The sequence below is a fragment of the Stegastes partitus genome, unplaced genomic scaffold (assembly GCF_000690725.1).
Source record: "Stegastes partitus isolate 25-593 unplaced genomic scaffold, Stegastes_partitus-1.0.2 Scaffold167, whole genome shotgun sequence".
Taxonomy (NCBI): Eukaryota; Metazoa; Chordata; class Actinopteri; family Pomacentridae; genus Stegastes; species Stegastes partitus.
In genome coordinates this window covers 597,469-617,126 of record NW_007577898.1, presented here as the reverse complement: position 1 = coordinate 617,126, position 19,658 = coordinate 597,469, and the positions used below count along the sequence as shown (strand labels likewise).

The window sequence follows — 19,658 nt, the reverse complement described above, 5'->3', positions numbered from 1 at the left end:
TGGCGTACAGTTTATTTATCAAAGCTTTTTTCTGACAAAGGCGGCTGTCTGCTACTGAAAACACTGTTGGTGAGGCCAGAACTTAGAGGCCACACAACCAAAACAAGGAGCTAAAAGGGGCTGCAATGATCCCTTGAGCTGTGGAGCTAATTTGGGTAGTTCTCTGGTAATATCTACCAGTGACCTAGTTTGCATTACTTGCAGTCATTTTATACAGCATATGTTGTTACTGGGGCTCTACAACTGGGGGGAAATATCTAATTTAGATTTTTTTAAAGACATGTTTTGCAACTGGAATTTGTTTTTGATATTTTTTAAGTTCAGCCTAAGTGTTTACTGGATAATAGATTTAAAACACATCAGATACCAGCTAAAGTCTGGCAAAATGAGGACGGCCGGAATTTATTGACGCAACAGTTTAAACTCCAGATGTTACGCTCAGCTTAACATCTTAAATTGCAGATTTCAGTTTGAAATCATTCGGTCTTTGTTGCTCCCGTGGTGCAGCTTCAACCAGCGCCCTGTAATGCATCTCCATTTTCTGTTCTTCAGCAAAAACCTTCATTGTCTGCAAGTGACACAAACATCCTTCCTCCGTATAACTCAGCTGCATAACACGGATCAAAACTGACATCTACTCTCCCTGCACAACCTTTGGCGAGGCCAAAAACACTTTTTTTCTGACTGTATTTCGCTCGAGGCGATGAACCCCAACATCCTACCGGGAGCTACGTTTTCCTGATGGCCCGTCGGTTCCTCGTGTTCGGAGGAGAGGTGAGAAACACAATGAATCAGCCTGACTTACAGCCTGCCAAGCTGCCGTCAACCTCCCTAAATATAACTGCTAATACCATTTGTTACGGTGCAGAAGAGAAGCAGCCATGATACCAACATTGGATGGCATTGTGAGCGTTCTGCTGCTTCCAGATCTGGGTTAAGCTGAGAAGCACATTGTGAAACGATGAGATTATGTTTTTCTTGACACAGATTTAAAACTCCTTTGCATTTTTTTGGCTGTTTTTTTAAATATTTAAACTGTATTACACTACTACACCTGTATCTCAACTGCACCACCAGATGTTTTAGACAAGTTTCCACTATTTTATCTTCAGTTGATTTCCTCGTTTAATCATCTGCAGCACATTAAATATTCATTCTCTAAAAAAAAAATCAATGGATGAGGTTTAAATTATCAACTGAAAGAAAAGCTGAAATATAGTATTGGATTTTTTTTTCTTCTTATTTTGAGACATAAACAACATTAAAAAGGCTTCTAAAAGGGTACAACATCTTAAGAAAGCAGCTCCTAAATGTAGTTTACTTCCATAAACAATGATTTCTTCTTAAAATTGATAAAAACTTAGAATATGGGTTTTTTCTTCAATTTTCTTGACTGGTTTTGGACAAAGCTCTAAATAGACACTCATAACAACACATAAGCTGTGTCCGAAATCACTCCCTATGCCCTACACATTGCACTGTATAGGGTGCACGCCATTTTGTAGTGTTGTTCGAATTCTCAGCGGTAAATTTCATCCACTATATAGTCACTCAAAATATCCCACAATGCACCATAAAAAGTAGTGTACAGCCAATGGTCACTAACCGAGCAATATGGACCATCATGCATTGCGCGTAGGAAATGGAAATGGAGATGAACGAGAGCGCGGAAAAATTCCCGTTTGTTTTGTTATATTTTATTTTACCCGGACAGTGAACGTCGCCAAAATTGCGGCGCTCGGTTGTGATTTGGACATACGACACCACTTTATTTAAATTGCTTTTAGTTACTGGATCCTGAAGAAACGCTCTCTCATCTGGTATGTACAGCAAAATGACAATAAACTTGATTTAATTTGATTTCTTAGCTATGCAATAAACTTTGTTTGTACTACGCTGTTGCAGCACAAATCACGGCTGGCGAGCGACGTAATTAACAGCTCGAGTAGTGTCCGAAATGATACTTTGCCGAGGTGCTCCCTATATAGTGATCACTATGTAGTGATCACTATATAGGGAGTAGGGAGTGAGTGGGTGATTTCGAACACAGCTATACAATCCAGATGATATGTAAAAAAAAAACAAGCAAAACCTCCAGATTTTTGAAGATTGTGTTCAAGTAGACCAAAAATGTTTTAACTGCTTTAAAATGTCCCTTGATGCAGGTGCAGCGAACGCTTCAGGGCATTTTATGATTACGAAGGGGCAGCTTTGATGGTTTGAAACACTCCGAACCTGTTCACATGTTGGAGGAATTCCATTTTCCAGGGGTTTTAAACTTCAAAGGACAGCGCTTCAGAATTATAACACATCACTCCGGGGTTTCATGCAGAATTGATTATTTCCTCCGTTTTGCTTTGTGTCGGTGATAGCTTTTTGCCTATAGGGGAACATCATCGCCTCGAAAATGACTTGCGACTGCACAGTTTAGATGTAGCGTCTTTGAAATCTCACTCAGGATGCACACGATTGTCGTCAAGTTAAAAAAAAATTGATCTCTAGCTCTGAAATGAATCTTGTTGTTTTGTCAGGCTTCCCCGCTGTTATGGTTTTGCTCAAATATTTCCATCATCTGGTCAAACCTGTTTTGGAGCAACACGTTTTGATGCTCTGCAGTCTCCACCTGAATACAAGTTGTGTTTTTTTTTAAGCAGCTTCCTTCTCCTTCGTTATGTAAATGTTGAATTTCTGCACATGAAGCAAACTGCACCGCCGTGGCGTGATGAAAGCCCTCGTATGGATGTGTGTCACTGCAGCAGATTTTGACTTACAGCAGCGTCCCTGCGCTACTCCTCTCCTCACGCCTGCTCTCCCTCCTATTGGTGGAGTCAGACACAAGATATTAAGTAGGTCAATGAGATTCCTTTACACTCCTCCAGCAGGGAACCACAGCAAGAAAAGAGCACCAAGGGGGAAGATACGAAGGAGAGGTGAGAAGCAGAGATGAGAACGGGAGGATCAGGAGATACTTTCTTCAAAGCCAAAGCCGAATTCTTCTGCTGAGAGAGAAGAGTAACGGCGGCTGTTCTGACATGAAACAAACGATGTCTGCAGCGAGTCTCGCTCAAGCATTGTTGATGCGACACATTAAGGATGCAGGTATTTCCCTCTCAGACCTTTTGTAGTAGTGAAACACAGCAACTAAAGACTGAGATGGGTTGAAGCATCTCTTGGAGACGCCTTCAGACATGTGTGCAAAAAAAAAAAAAAAAGTGTCACTGTGACTGTTTGTTGCACATTTAAAAACCCACTGAGACGTTGCTATTGCGAGAACGGTACTTTGTCCAAATTCTGATTTATTTTGCATGTTGCTTCTGCTGATTTTTGATCCGTGTCCACAATAGGACGATATTACACAAAAGGCAAAACACAAAGCAGTAGTACAAAAAACAAAAAAAAAACGAGGGGCTGGTGGGGAGCACTGCCAAAACTCAGCAACACCTGAGGCTGAGGGACCTTGAATTCTTTCAAATCTGCCTTCAACTACCCAAACAAAGACGTATAACTCAGAGGAGGCAGCAAAAAAACGACACAAATACATACAGTTTAGCGATCAATTATCAGAATATTTGTCTTTTTTTATCTCCCACGGCTCAGGAACCTTGAATTCCCTAAAATCTACCCTTAAGCCTTTATCAGGCAAGGAACCCTATATGGTAACTTTCGAAGGCTTTAAGAACGGCAGGGAGCAAAATCACATGACGTCATCCAGCCAATCAATGAAGGTCAGGCTACATGACGACACTATGGCCTCTGACCAATCACGAGTGAGCCAGAGACACATTTTGACATAAGTGTCATAAGTCCTATAAGTCTGACTGATGATTTGGAAATAAATGTTCCTTTATCTTTATATGTGTAATTTTCCAATAATTTATACACATATTATCTGGATTTTTTCTATACCAGGGGTGGGTGATGAATTGTAAATGGTAACTACTCTGACTTTGATTTGCAGCCTAAATCTAAAACTTTTTTTAAAAGTCAAAAAAGAAAAAAAATGTCCTCTTATATCCACCAATAACACTCCGGGGTTGAAAATGTAAATTTCCAAGTATTTCAATAAATGCCCTATAAAGGGTTAACTGTCAACACAGAGGCACCAACAAAAATCAACACAAATACACATGATTTCACTGGAATAAAACCAACTAGCATTAAAAAAAAGTCAGTTAAATTTCTCTCGACTGACAAAGGGATTAAAGGACTAATCGGCATAGTGCTGTTTTACTGTACAATTCAGATGGACTGTTAGTTGATGATGAAAATGAGCAATTTTAAAACATCCGTTGGGCTCTGGAAGCATCCATTTATCTACTAGCTATACCCTGTATGGGTTGGTAGGGGCTGGAGACTATCCCAGCTGACACTGGCCAAGAGGCGGGGTTCACCTTGGTCAGGTCAGACCATAGACTGCATAAAAGATGGACGTAGCTACGGTGACGTCACCTGTTGGTTTCTGAACTGAGAAAATGAAGCCAGGGTTTTGCTACTTCCTGGTTGACATCTTGGATTTTTGGAGCCAGTGACGCAAAAATCGTCGGAGGGGGGCGGAGCCATAGGAGCAGCGATTGGTCAGACGGATTGAGAGGCGGGTCGCTGCCGACTGTCAATCAAACCAGCCACACCCCTTGCCCCGCAAAATTTTGACGATTTTTAAAAAATTCAGTATTGATTTATTTTCAGATCGGCCACCTGATCTCTGGACTTGACCATGAAAACTAATAAAAAAAAAATCCTGAGCTGTAGGAATGCAGTATTTCGTGATCTGTGATCACTTCTTTTCCAATTCATTTCTATGGGAGCCAGGGCTTTTTGGAGCCAGGACTAGCGGATGTAGTGATATTGCAGGTTTTTGACACTTCCGGGTTGGCTTCATTTTTCAGGGCCGGTTGCTACGTCCATCTTTTATACAGTCTATGGGTCTGACTAGAAGGAGACATGCATTCAAACCTACCACCAATTTAGAATCACAAGTACTATGCACAGAGAGAACATGAAGACGTCACACATGAATACAAGCGGCTGTGTCTCAGGCAGCAGAGCGGGTTGTCCACGAATCACAAGCCCGGTGGTTCGATCCTCCACATGTTCTTGGGCTGAACCCCAAATGCTGCCCTTCGTCGCCATTCGTACGTGTGAATGAGAAACACATTTCTTTGAGCACCATTAAGGCAGAAAAGCACTATATAAGTGCAGCCTGTTCCCAAGAAAGGCTGCTTGCTGTGAGGTGACAATGCAAACCACTGCTGCCCTGATCTGTGATTCTAGATTTCATTTCTTGATACTTTCTGACATTTTACAGGCTAACTAACCATCCAGAAAGGTTTGTTTTTTTTCAGGTATTCACTCCTAAGATTTCTGTTTCCGCTCCACAGAACAGACATGAATGGCCTTTCAAATGCAATAACAGTCTGGGTGTCTACAGATAATAAGGCAGAGATGTCACGATGAAAGAGTCCTGAGTGGAAATCTGTGTGAGAGTAAATGTTCCTACATCCTGACTCCAAACACGTTTCCATGTTTTTTTTAACGAATTTATATATTTAAAGTCTTTAAAGAGTGTCTTGGATGCTCTTTGAACTGCTGGCCAATACCGAGGACTTTTATCAATAAGAAATGGGACTATCATTACTTTTTAAATCTGTGGGAGAATTACTTAACGCCAAAGATGACGGTTGTACGACACGTTTTGTAACAGATGAACTTGCAGAAGTTTAACCTGTGGTGGGAAAACGCTTTTAACATCTTAATTTGCGGCAATGTCACCAAATATTTTAAGCAGTTTTTATTAGATTTTACTGAAAAAAATGGTGCAATTAATATGTCTTGTGATCATTAAAACTGCACTCCTGGGTCTCTCTCCAGACATTTGGATAGCAGTCTGGTGCTGTTGGCTCAAATACCTGCTTAGAGGCTTTACCGACATGGCTCGTAAGGGGCAAACAGTGGATAATCATCACACTGAATATCAGAAGAAATGCTCCCTATTGATGCAAAGCTATTTAACACAAGAGGTAAATGAGGTATGTGTTCACTCTCTGGCTGGCTTAATAAAGCATCTCCTCCGAACAGAAGCAAAGCCAGAATGTGGTGTTTACACGGGTTAGTACAATACAGTAGAAACCAAACTGATACTGTCCCCATGAGATCTGAGGTCAACGCTTCTGTGTGAGGAAGTCTGACAGGCATACCTGGCAGTCACTGAGGAGGAAAAGCACAGCACAAAGGATTATCATTTGGCCTTAATGAAAGATGAATTTATCACGGGGGGGACTGGAACACCTAATAAATCACCTGATGCTCGTGTACTGCGTGTTGGCATTTCATTAGTTCCATTTCATTACACGTATCAGTAGGCCTTTCTTCAAGTGTCAGAGGAGTGAAAAATCTCTCCGCCGATTGCTGACCACACAAAAGCAGCGGCGGGCCAGCGTTGTAACAACACAAGATCCTGTCAACCGGCAGCTCTCAACAGTTTAATATCAGGTGTGTAAACTGTGGAGCTGCTGGTCGTATCTCCGGCGCACAGGACCTTCCAGCCGCCTGATTACTGCCACTCTCTGTCGCTCTGCCTCTTTGTCTTCCTCCCCGCCTGCTCTCCCCTCCCATCACGGTGTACCGAAACACGCCAGGCTGTTTTATAACAGCCCTTCTTGTTGGATTAATCCACGCTGGGGTGCCAATCTCTGGGCCGGAGTCACACTGTGTAGCCTCTGATAGCAGAGGACAGGAGGAGGTGGCTTTTTAAGGCCACAGATGCTCAAACTATTTGCCACTGCGGTGAGAAATTTCAACAGGATTTCATTTTTTTTTTTTTTTTAACAGCTTATGGAGTCATTTACATGATGCTCAAATGACAAACAATCTGCATTTTTACAGCGTCTCTCCTTCTTTAGCAGCATTTAAAGCACTTTACAGTATTTCTCATTCATCTGTGCACCTCCATGCAAGGTGCTCGCCTGACAGCGCCCAAGGACACATCCGCATGTGGAGGAATCAGTGATTGAACCACCGACCTTGTGTGGACAATCTGCTCAACCACATCAGCCACAGCCTCCCTGTACATCTTCCTTTAATGTAAAAAGGAAGGTCTGTCAATGTTTAGCACAAACTGCACATTAGGAATCCACCAAGATGCTTTTCTTTCCGAACCCATACGAATACCAGCTATTATTAATCAAGGAAGCTGATTGGAACTGATATAGATTTGCAGTTTAATTAAAAATACTGGGATTAAACACAAACTTCAACACAAAACTCTGTTTAAAGGGTTTTGTTGAATTGAAAGAACTTTTCCAAATTTATCCCTGTGTGCTGATTGGCTACAACTTGTACAGTGTAACCAATAAGAGCGTGCTGTGGGCGGGACTTTGCTTTAAACCACAGAGTGACGATTACAGAGGGTGAGATGCATCACAGCCTCTGGAGCCACGTTTTCAGGTAATGTTTTGGAGAATCAGTTAAAAAAAATATAACAGTAATCGTAAAAATGCTGAATATCTGGTACAAAAATAAACCAGGCTGATCAGCAGTTAATCCCTAAAGAATATATTGTCTGATAAAAAAAACAAAGACAGTTTCATCCAGGTGTATTAAAAACAGTTACAGAAAAAGGCAGGTTTGCTCGTCTCAACAGATTGATTATGCAACTATTCTTTAAGCGTATGTTGAAGTTTTATGTGGTTATATTCACGCAAGTACATGATGATCATTAGGTTGATTTAGAGGCCCACTGACCGTCACACCTGGCTGCTGCCCTCACCGTTGTGACTGACAGCAGCACTTTTTCTCCTTTACTGGCTCAATCAGTCTGTCTTTGCCTGACGCATGAAACAGTTTGTTCAGGAGGTACATGTTCCAAACAGGTAATGTCTACAGCTGACGAGAAAGAAGAGGTAGCTGGTGGAGAGGAAGACGTCCCGACTCAGACACACCTGGCGTTAAAAAGTGCAGCTGCAGGCTGGATATAGATACCGACTGAGCCAGTGAAGAAGAAAAAGCACTACATTCAATCACAGCTGCTAATGCTAGTGCTAGGACTGCAAAATTAAGACAAATATTAATCACGATTTTGGCTTTTTACATTTAAATAAACTTGACAGACTCTAATTTTTAAGTTTAAAATGTGCTTCGCTCACAGAAACTGCCACGTTTTTGATGTTGCCACAAACATGTCGTTAAAAATTACTCTGCTTCATCTTAGAATTTGAACATCTAGTTGATTATTTCACTCTTTATGAAGTACATTTTGGTCACACAACTGTCTGAGGTACGTGCACGGTCGACTGGAGGCTTCTTTGTGCACAGCCAGGTAGTTAACGTGCACTCTAGCCTGCATGTGAGGCGTTTAGGAACATTGGTAAATTGTAGAGTCTAGAAAAGTTTAACCAGTTTATAGGAGTTTATAGGAGTGGCATCAGTGCGAAAAGTTAGCCAGGAGCCCTACTCAAGAGAAAACACTTGGTTGTTTATCCTGATTATTTCTTATTAAAGTGTCCCTTATTTACAGAGTTTTCCTGGATGGATGAGTTCAGGAAACTTGAGCTGTTTTTTTCACAAAGCAACCTTTTCAAACCTGTTCTTGTAAGAAGCCATGTTCATATCTAATGTTTCACCATTGCGACGGTGTTGTTTCCCTTTCACCTTCCAGAAGCTTATTTGTTTTCAGAATGTATGTTTGCACTTAAGTGATAAGGGAGCCGCAAACGATAATTTAGAAAAACAACCTCAAAGACTGCAGGGGCGCCTCTGGCTGGATTCTAAAATTCAGTGCAATGACTGAAGCAGTGCGAATGAGTTTGTGCTTTTTCGCTTCGTCCCATTACACCTGGGTCAGGATTTACAAGGTGTAATTAAAGCAGAAAGGAAAAGGAGCAACCTCTCCATCCAGTCGAGCTGCATTCTTATCAGTAACATGCTCCTCCTCTCTGTTCTGTGACTGAGAATTATCTCTGTGACTGAGAGAGCAGAGGGCAGCTTCTTAGATTCAATTATTAAACCGGATCCCCGACTAAATGGCCTTAGCATGTTCGTAAACATTCTTATCATCCCCTGAACTGGTTATCCTCTGTGCATGATGGATTTCACGGATATTAAAGACTTCTGAAACAAGTGCACGGTTGTTGAAATTGGAAAAAAAATCCTGGACAAAGAAACGTGCAATCCATTTTTGAACATATTGGGGGGGCTGCATTAGAAAAGATCCAGAGACGGGTTTGTGTTTTTCTGGGACAAACCTCGGGGGAACACAAAAAAAGAAAAAAAAAATCTGCAATCATTTGGAGCAGCCGCTATCTCAGCCTTTCTATGACTCCCTCCCCTGTTTCTCTGCGTACATGACAGCCTGTGTCATCTTACGCTCATGCATGTATGCATCGTTTTACACCACCAAGGACCTCCGAAGCGAGCTGAACAAAAATCAGCCACACTAGCAGAGCGCAGCGTGGCCTTCAAAGTCAACTTCTATAGTGGTCACACTGAGAGAGTCCCTGAGTTTGAGTGCTCTGCAAATTAAAAAAAAACCTTCACGTGCAGCATCCTCGCACTTCAGCCCCACTGTTCAGCTAATCATTTCCTTTCAAAAGGTTACCAGTGTCACAGCGACGACAACAAAAAAACTGGAGCTTGCATTTGGTGCATTAGCACACCCGAACCAGACATGGATTTTCTGTCTTTGTCCCAGCGCGTGCAGCTCGGTCAGTCACTCATCAGCGCCCTCAGAATATAGATCTTAAACCAGCAGCAGACCTTTTTGCGGAGGGAATCAAACCAGCAGCACACATGACAACAGCAGACAGGAAACGGTGTCATCCAGCTGCCAAAAGAAAGCCCGTCTCCACGCTGGCTGGTCTGGTATTAGCCTACTTTCTCTCTGCTGGCAGACGGCATGTTACCTGCTGTTGTCAAAATCGATTAGTCTAAGCAGCTGAACTTGAGCAGCGCTGAGAATAGCCTCCGCTCATCTTGTTACCTGGACTTCACAATTACCAAAGCAAACACTCCCTCCACTGAGCAACATGGCAAGAACAGAGACACTGAAGGTCTGAATTCTGTTCATGCAGTCGTAAAATGTACAAGAGACAAGATTTTAAAGCAAATCTGAAATATTTTAACTGTGTCTGTACATCATGCAGCCATCAGTCACATTAGAACCACTAACAGAACGAGTATATAACGTCGATTATCTCGTCACAGTGCAACGTTCTGCTGGGAGACCTTGAGTTCTTGCATTTAAGTGGATGTTTCTTAGACACATATCACCCACTTGAACATTATTTCAGACAAGACACATGACAACAGGACAACGTGCCCCAGCACAGTGCAAAAAGCTGCTCATGAACAGCTCAAGGAACACAACAAAGACCCAAGTCAGAGCAGTTTTGTTGGCACAAGATGAACCGAAACACACTAGAACACAGTGAAAACAGAAGCTGCTTGTAGCTACAGAAGCGTGACTTTCCAAGGTGCAAGTTCGCCACAACGTAAACAAATCGGCAACAAAAGCAGGGTTTAGCCTAGCCCATAGGTACCTCTCTGTCTCCATGGTAACACCATACTTTCTGTTTACATCTCCCAAAGTACAGTGGAAACTACAGTCCCAAACATATCAATCACAACTGAGAAAACAAAAAATATAAGGGTAATAAAATCTTTTAAACTGGTTCTGCTCTATGAAAAGATGTTTTGACTGTATTCCCGATGCTCAGAATGTCCTGTCAATGCGTGTCCTTCACTATAAACGTATACACTGTAAAAAATATGTTTTCAACAGTTTTGAACTGTTTTGAACATTTTACTGTTATTTTACGGATTTTAACTTTGTTAAATTACAAATTGTAAAATCACAGACAAAAAAAAGCATTAATATACACATAAGCCCAAAAAAAACAGGCCAGAAGTCTGTATTTTTACAAAGGGTAAAATTTGGTGACCATAAAACTACAATGTTTTTACAATATTTAAATTAGGGGGAAAAAGTCACAACTTCACAGATATTTGTCATATTTGAAAGAAAAAATATTACAGGTTTAAAAAATGGTGAATGTTTTTTTTTTTTTACTGTTATTTTGCTTATTTTCTCTGTTTCAGTGAATTACAGATGACATCTAGTAAAATCACAAAAAAATTTACATGTTGACTTTTTAAAAAAATATGTTGACATTGTAAATATTGTCCATATCAGAAATCTGTATTTTTACAGATAGCTCTTAGTTTTTTGTTGTTGTTTTTTTTTTTTTTTTGCAGTGTGTGATCGTAAAATTACAGAAATTTACTGTATTTAAATCAGGTGTTTTTTGTTTGTTTGTTTTTTAAATCACCATTTCAGGTGAATTGCTTGTAACCAAGCTTGCACTGTAAAATACTGATATGTGGCATGTAGCTGAAATGTCACAGCAGCCACAGGTTCAAGGGTTAATTAATACTGTAAAAACTGCAAAAGATCTGGTTTTGACTGCCAGAATTCAATTTTTATTCAGCAGAGCTACGAGAGGAGGAAAAATTGTTGCCTAAAAAATCATTGCTGAACTTCTTTCCACATACAGATTTATGGAAACTGGCTTGAACTTGTAAACACACCTGAGCTGTGAGGGGGGAGGGGAGGAAGAGATTCTGTCTGAATATGTGTAATGTTCACATACACATCTAACCCACCATTTGCTCAAGAAGCTATAAAGAGAAGACATTCACGGAGCCAAATGAAGTGAGGAGTCCAAAATCACATGCCTGCAAACTACACTCGCTCACATTTCCTGTGCATCACTGCACAAAGCAATTGTTTTGAAAGGGCTGCTGGAGAGCAGTTAAGACAGAATTAATTCACTGCAGTGGTCCTGCTGATCAGGCCGGTGATTACCATTGATCTGAAGCTGCATCACTGTAACTGAGGCTTTCCTCTGTCTACACCTGGAAATCTACATTTACAGGCGTCTGTATCGAGAACCTAGAAAGTCAATGCATGCAGACAGCAAATGAAATTATTACCAAAATGAACAACAACGCCTTGAATGTTTACTATTGTGGATCCTGCATGAACTAAACAATCGCTTTTTACTGAGATGAAAACTTGCAACGATGCATGAAAGCACCCAAGCAGCAGCGGTGATGTGAAATGCGATGTAATGACCAACGTCTCAGCAGCGTTGTGTCTCACCTCTTTGGTCCTCTCCAGCTCGTTGTGCAGCGCCTGTTTGGAAATCTCCACCTCGATGATCTTTTGTCGGAGCAGCTCGTTCTCGTCCTCGGCTCTGCTGCGTTTGTCCTCCACGCTCTCCAACTCGTTGTGCAAACGCACCGACACGTCTTTGGCCACCTGAAGTCACAGGAAGGTCAGTTTAGTTCAAACAGACGATACAGACAGAGTCATTCAATATCTTATAACATCTGCCTTTCAAATATGCACAATTTATAGATCTATCTGTGGACTTACAACCAAATGCCACACATGCTGCAATCAACAGAGTTACATCAATACATCAAGGCAACATGCTGGTACATTACAAATACACAGTGCTGTCGTTTACAGCTCATTTGACCTCTACATTGAAACAGCATAGAAGTGAAATGATAGAACAATAACTGTAAACTGAAAATCTGAGGTTTTTTCCACTTTTTAAACTGTAAACTCCATAAAATCATTAGAATCATAAATTCAAATGAGTTTATAATTTAATTGTAATGTGCTAATTTGCGTAAAGAACTTTGTTATATTTTTTTAAAATAACAATAACAAGTGAAATTCATGAAAAATTTGTCTGGCTTTTATCTAATCCTTACTGCAAATCGCCATTTCTGAGCGCTATTTGCTCCTGTGACACTGTGGACTCAGTGTTACTGCAATATAAAGTCCTGCACCTCAGTGGAAACAGCACAACCATGGATAGAAGGAGAGAGAACTCAAAAATAAAGTATGACACAGTTATAATGCCATAAATCATACAAAAACCTGAAAATCTTTAAATGTTTATTTTTACAAAAATGCAAAAACTTGGACTCAACATGTACAACATTTTCCCAAGTGTCTGCAAGTGTGTTGGTGACAGCTGAATGGCTTTCTCAGTGTGGAGAGGAGCACAGAATTTTTTTGTTTTTTACAGAATTTGTTTAAAGTAAAGAGTAGATTTAAAGACGATTAGTCAAGGGCCCCTGCAAGGTTGAAAATAAGCAGATTTTTTATGTTTTTACAGTTTCTGGCTCTAATAAATGATGGAATTTTGGCTATTTTCCAACAGATAATGTGCCTTTTAAATCCACGAGCAGGTTTTGGGGTTCAGAGGATTAAAAAATATTAAATAAAAGTACAAAGAAGCTGCATGTAGTGACTGCTTGAGGAGATAAATACAGAGGCACAAACAGATCTAAACAGAATCTCAGACCTTGAGGTCCTGCTCCAGACTTCGCAGCAGCTCTCCGTCCACGTGGCCCGTCTGAGCCACCCGCAGGCTCTTCTGCTCGGCCTTTCGCAGGCGGTACTGGAGGATGCGGCAGTTTTTGTTGGAGCGGTCCAGTTCCCTGCGCAGCTCCTGTAGCTGGTAGACCTCCTCCTCCAGGTAGCTGTCTCGCACCTCCTCCATCTCGGCCCGCAGCTCGTCCACTTCATCCTGACAGACGCACAGAGGAAAACAGAGCCCAGCTGTTACTTCCACGCTATAGCAGTCGATAAGAAGACTGGTATCAAACGCCTGCGTCAGTGGAAGTGGCTGCTGTAACACATGCAGGGAAAAGAGCTGCAAAACATGATCATTTTTAAGTTTTGGTCAGAATTTCACTCTTTAAGGATGAAGGAATATCACAAAAAAGGGTAAAAAAATCTAACATGAACCCTGAAGGAGGAGTGTTGACTCTTGTGTTCATGTTATAATCAATGTTATCACTTTTCTCTGCAAACAACAGGAAGCACGTTTAGGTTTCAGTGTTTAAAAGGTCAGAGATAATGACTTCGGTCTAAGGTTTAAGATAACATCAACCTTTAAATACCATTGATTTAAAAGGATCTAATCTTTATATTTGTAAAGAAGTCTTGATGCAGAAATGCTAAACTCAGGGTCTATTGTATGCAACATAAAACCTAACAATACAATACTTAAAATTCATCCTATAGATGGTGCACAACGAAGGGCCATGCGAATAAAATAAATAAATAAATAATGGCTCCATTTATACATTTGCATGCCTGTGAGGTCTTTTATTTAACCACCAAGAAATATGCAATCTCTCATGTTCGCCATCTAATAAGCGAGAATTCGCTCATTAAATTGTGCAGCGTTCTGTATATTAGACTTTAAAGACCCCGTCAAGTCTTTAACCTTGCTAACGTGTCCATATGGTGTTTCTAAAATGTTAGAGGACATGTCATGAGCTAAAAATAAGCAGCCAGCACCATGGCTGAGCATGTCCACCTTGAAACTGCAGTGAACTATAACAGTCCCAAAACATGGATTCAGAACTCCAGGGTTTCGTAATTAACCTAATTAGTAGTTTAACAGTGGTTAAGCTGAGCTGCAGGTGAGCTGCTGTGCTCGAGCTGCAATGGATGGACGGGAATAGTGCCGTGTTAAATCTACGGCGTTTTAAAGCAGAAAGTGACGATTGTAATGAGGAAAAAAAACCTGATATGTAAGTTTTAGGGGTTAAATCAACAACCAGAGCAAGACTTTAACTCTAAAATGGTTCAGTTGAACTTGAATAGGACAGGTCCAAACGTGGGAGTTCATCTTCTCAACATCAGACACTAGATTTCACCGACTAGATCCAAAGCTAGAGCTGCAGGTTTTCCTAGAACAGACTCTGAAGCCCTTGGAGCCAAATTAGTGATTTGTAAGTTTGGATTGTATCAGTAAAGCTCGACTTAGTGGAGCCATGTTATGGACAAAAGTCAGATAATAAGATTGAAAAGGGGGGGTCACCTAAAGGTCATATTGAAAATCTTTCTGTTGATACAAGTTGTGGGGTAAAAACTAGAAAAAACAGACCTCTGATAAAACAATTAATGGGACCTACAGGATGTGTCAGACAGACTCCGAGCATGTCATATACTGGAAGTGCTGCAGTTTTCCCCAAACCTCATTTCAGTGCTGAATATTCAATAAAAGCAGAGTTCAAGATTGAAAGTCTTGGGATGTGGCGCTATCAGGAAAGAGATGCAACATAACATACCTCTGTAGATTATGCTAATACTTTCATATGATTACATACGAGTTCCAGTAATGCAAGTACTCTTAATGCTGGTGATGTAACTCACTAGTCACTAGTTGGCTCTAAGCATCTTATCTCTTGGACTGAAACCATTCATATTCCCCATCTCCTATCAACGTGTACCATCCCAGTCTGGAACAAGGAGACAGATTTATCTGCAGGACTGAGGTGCCACAAGAGTTTGTTCAGTCGCCGCGAGGTTATCTGTTCGCCGTCCATCCCGAGGAGTCGGTTTGCTCTATAGATTTCCCCATGGATGATATTCCAAAGGCTCGAGCGGCACCTGATGAAAAGACAATTGGACGCTGGGAGGGATGGAGGGAGGAGTGGTTTCAATTAATGAAAACCAAATCTATCCTCATTTGGAAAAGCGCGGAGCCCATTGTTATCCGAGGAGGCCCCGAAGGAAGGGGCTAATGACCTCGCACAGGGTCGAGCCGATCGATGGGCAGGTTAACAGCAGAGTCAGAGGCAGAGCAGCATCCTGGGAGCTGGTATATTTAGACAATATCACCGATGTTTATGAAGGGAGCTGGGTCACTAATACTACTGAGTCACCTCTTTAAGAGTGGGTATGTTCACTTAGCAGCTGGAATGAATGCATTTGAACTGCATTTATAGAAGGACTGCAACTTATTTTCTTAATTAATTGTTCAAATAATAGAGATTTTTAAAGGCTTTATAGCAAGTTTTGTCCAGAACAATCAGAGGTTAAAGAAAAGCAATGTACTATTAAACATGAAGAAAGCAAGAAAAGCAGCATTTTTTTCCACTGAGAAGTTGATTTTAACAAACTTTTAGCATTTCTACATGAAAAATGACAGATCAGTGGTTCAGTTAGTATTTCAACTGTAAACACAAGCTTAAAAACAACACGATGATTAACAGATTATGTGACGATTTTGATTTTAATTACTGAATAGAGAAAAATAGACAGAAATTGTCAAGATTCGCTGCTTTAACTTGTTTAGCAAACTGCATGTCTTTGTGCTTAAAACAGATTTTTTGGGGGGATAAAAGATTTTAAAGATTTATGATCAAACAGTCACTTTATTATTCAAAAAGTTTTTATCTATTATTTTAAATAGAGTTGCAATGATTTTTTACATTATTGATTCATCAAATAATTGAATTAAAAAAGGTGATATATTTAATGGAGCCTAACTGATGGTGCAATTGTGTGACTGATGCTGATTTTAAGAAGCAAAAACAATCTTATATTGATATATTATCTCATATTATATGTGTATATGTTAGAGTAAAACTGAAAAGGTAAAATGATGGGGTCACTAATTATTAACTTTCCAGCAATGCTCCAGCAGTTCATAATTTACCAGGACACCACTTGACTCCGCACCACACTCTGCTACATGTGCTGCAGACAGTACTGTCTATAGTAAAGGACATAATTTCTAAATGATCCCAAGCACCTTTATCTGGTGTCTTATCGGTATGTATGGGACAACTTTAAGTGAAAATCAGAAAATGTTTGTCTCAGACCAGCTGTCAAAAGCCCCCAAATATACAATTTACAATAAATGTGGGGGAAAAACCGGAATCGAACAAACTGGCAGTATGTCTTCTGCATTTTTTGCTTAGAAAATGGACTCAAATGTTTAACAAATAATCGAAACAGTTGCTGATTATTCTGCGTAAAAAACAATTCTACACATTAATACGTTATCCATCATGTCATACGTGAACACATCCATCTGTAAATACATCATTTTTCATCTGTACATTATGAAAGTGTCTTTATTTTTTAGCCTTTTTGGTACTTTTGTTTTCTTGTCTTGCTTCTTTCCCACCTCTTTCATATTCAGCCACTGTAACACGTAAATTTCAAGTTTATCTTATCTTATTAATTGATTATTTGACAAATCGTCGCAGCTCCCTCTGAAAATCTGTTCAATTTGGACACTCATTCTTGTCATGCAAAAGCAGCAAAACACCTGAAATATCCAATAAAATAATAGTGTTTTTCCATGAGCTAAAGCAGCAGCAGCAGTGGTGGGGACTCCCAGACTTTGTGGGGCATTGGAGGGAGGGAGGGGGGTAGCAGGGGGGTGGCAAAAGGCCTCAGAGACCCAGCTGGCAGCCTGACAGCCAGGCAGGAGGGTGTTTGAACCCGGCACACATGGGACATCTGACTGTTATCAACTCCTGTGGGATAAAGCCATTACAGCGAGAGCCAGTAAAGCTGATTAACTCTCTTGTGTTTGCAGCGAGCCAGAGAGAGACACAGACATGCGTGATCAAGTTTGAAATAATACTCTCATCAGTAACATGCAAATAAACCCGTCTGGGGGGGAAAAAACTGCAAGATTGTTTGCCGCATTATCTATTTGCCTCCCCCCCCTCCCCAACTTATGAGGATAGCCTACTTAAAGAAGGGGGGAGGGGGATCCTGCATGAAGCCTTCAGACAGGATCTCTGTGCAAACACTGATATTAAAGTGCTGCTCGAAGCATATTCCGTCTTAAAAACAGCAGATTTTTTGCAAATAAATGTGCTCGTGTGAGTTTTTCTAGAAGTTGTGATTGTAAAACTAAAAGGAAAAAAATAATGCAGAATGAATGTAACTGTACTGTCAGTGTGCTGTCATCACCACATGGACAGATGTGACTCTCTCTGTCCCAGATGCAACAGAGTGGAGCTCCATGTGAAGACACTTTGGTGACTTGACAGCAAGAAAATCTGAAAATCTAAAGGGCACACCGGGATGAAGCTACTACCAATAAAGCTCCCATCAATAAAGGTCACATCCTGCAGGGAAGGTTAGGAAGATGACATGATGGATGGGGGGCAGACAGAGGGGGGCTCATGAAGGTGGCAGCTGGGCATCAGGGGGCTCAGATTAGAATCACTTCATCCATTTACATGATGCTTTCAATTAGTGAGCAGGTGGAAGTTCAAGGGCACTTTAAAAAGTCCTGTAACGGGACAGGTTTGGGTTTTGTTTGGGCAGCTGGTGCGTCTGGAAGCAGCCCAAAACCTGCTGTCTTTTAGATGCAAATTTGAATTAGAGGATTATATAAAGCATATGCAACTGTAACTTGCTGAGATCAGCTCGTCCTACCTTGAGGTAGTCGTTTTCGGATCTCAGATCTTCAATCTCCCGCAGCAGGTCCTCCTCGGTTACATCCTTGGTGCCTGGCAGTTTGAATTGTGCGCTTGTGGAGGGTTTCTCCTGCTTGTGTTTCTCTCCGTGGGACCCCGGAGCGGGCTGAGCCTGAGACATGCTTCCCTTGGCGGCGGAGGAAGCCTCGGTTGTGCGCGGCGGAGTCGCGGCGGCTGCAGCAGCTCCGCTCGCTTCTGCCCGCGGAGGATTATCTGCCCCCAGCTGATCCCGGTCACTGGAGCCGGTACCGGACTCGGCGTCGCTACTAGCGGCCGGTGCCAGCCTCTGCTCGTCCGACAGCGGCTCGGACGGACAGTCTGACAGGTCTGAGCTGCTGTCGGTCTGGCTGACCCGGCCGAGAGGCGCCCCGGTCGGTACCCGGATCGGAGATCCATGGCTGAGAGGCCCCGGGGAGGCTAGTTTCCCCTTCTTGCCTTTGGCGAGGATCGGACTGCTGGTGCTGTCCGGTTTGATGCCGGCGGCTTTGGGCTCAGCTGCTGCATGCTGGGGCACCTTAGTGGGCTTTTTGGCCGCAGCAGACTTGGTGTTACTTTTGGCCGTGGCTGGCTTCTCCTTGGCCCCAGCGGTGTTGCGTCTGGAGCTGCGGTTCGGATGCGCTAAGGGCACTGAGGCAGACTGCTGCTGCTGCTGCTTGTTGAGTTTGGGGGATTTGGGGACGATGGCAGGTGGTTTGGCGGAGCGGGAGTGCACATCTTTGAGGAAAGGTCTGGCCGGGGAAGGCGCTCGGTTCAGTCTCTTCTTCTCCAGCTGGTGATTCTGCGGTTTGGTGTCGCTGCCAGAGCCATTGGAGCTCTCCATTATACACCGACACCGGCAGCAGAAGGCTGATGAAGGAAACGATCAATCCACAGCGCCGCGGAAAATCTCCTCTGACATGCGCCACCAGAAAGACAGCCAGGTTTCTCTACTACCTTCTTCCTTGTCGGGCTGTGGATGCGCATCCTGCCTTCACTCCATCCTGACCGCATTCACCAGGTTGTCATTGTGCTCCCCTCTGCCTGCAGCCCATTTAGAGGAAACGCTGCAATAAAAAAGGGATTACTGGGATGACAGACAGGTTGCATCTGCAGACGGGGCTCGTAAGGATCAAGTTGGAGCGCAAGGAGTCAGTCGGAGTCACATCAGCCCTCGTCCTCCCTCTGCAGACCGGCTCTCCATCCCTCTCTTGCACCGGGGCTGTGCGTGTTTGGACCCCCCGTGTCTCGTACCCTTCCTTCCCACTCCTTCCTATCTGACATGTAGGATCTGCAATCGCTGCGGTGTGAGGCTCGACGCCCGTGATTTTCTGCGGGGCGCATGCGCTGCAGCCTCACAAGCGCCC

General features: G+C 42.2%; 1 protein-coding gene across 1 annotated transcript in view; it reads right to left on the bottom strand.

Moving 5' to 3' along the window:
* The window catches only part of mtcl1 (microtubule crosslinking factor 1), a 104,288-nt gene extending 84,672 nt beyond the window's left edge, over nucleotides 1–19,616 (bottom strand). Inside the window, exons 1-4 of the mRNA XM_008279677.1 lie at nucleotides 18,491–19,616; nucleotides 18,275–18,427; nucleotides 13,377–13,601; nucleotides 12,155–12,313 (exon numbers count right to left, since the gene is read on the bottom strand). Of these exons, the coding sequence (XP_008277899.1) occupies nucleotides 12,155–12,313; nucleotides 13,377–13,601; nucleotides 18,275–18,427; nucleotides 18,491–19,135 (1,182 nt within the window). The 5' untranslated portion in view covers nucleotides 19,136–19,616. The remainder of the gene's footprint in view (nucleotides 1–12,154; nucleotides 12,314–13,376; nucleotides 13,602–18,274; nucleotides 18,428–18,490) is intronic.
* Between the last annotated feature and the right edge of the window lie 42 nt (nucleotides 19,617–19,658).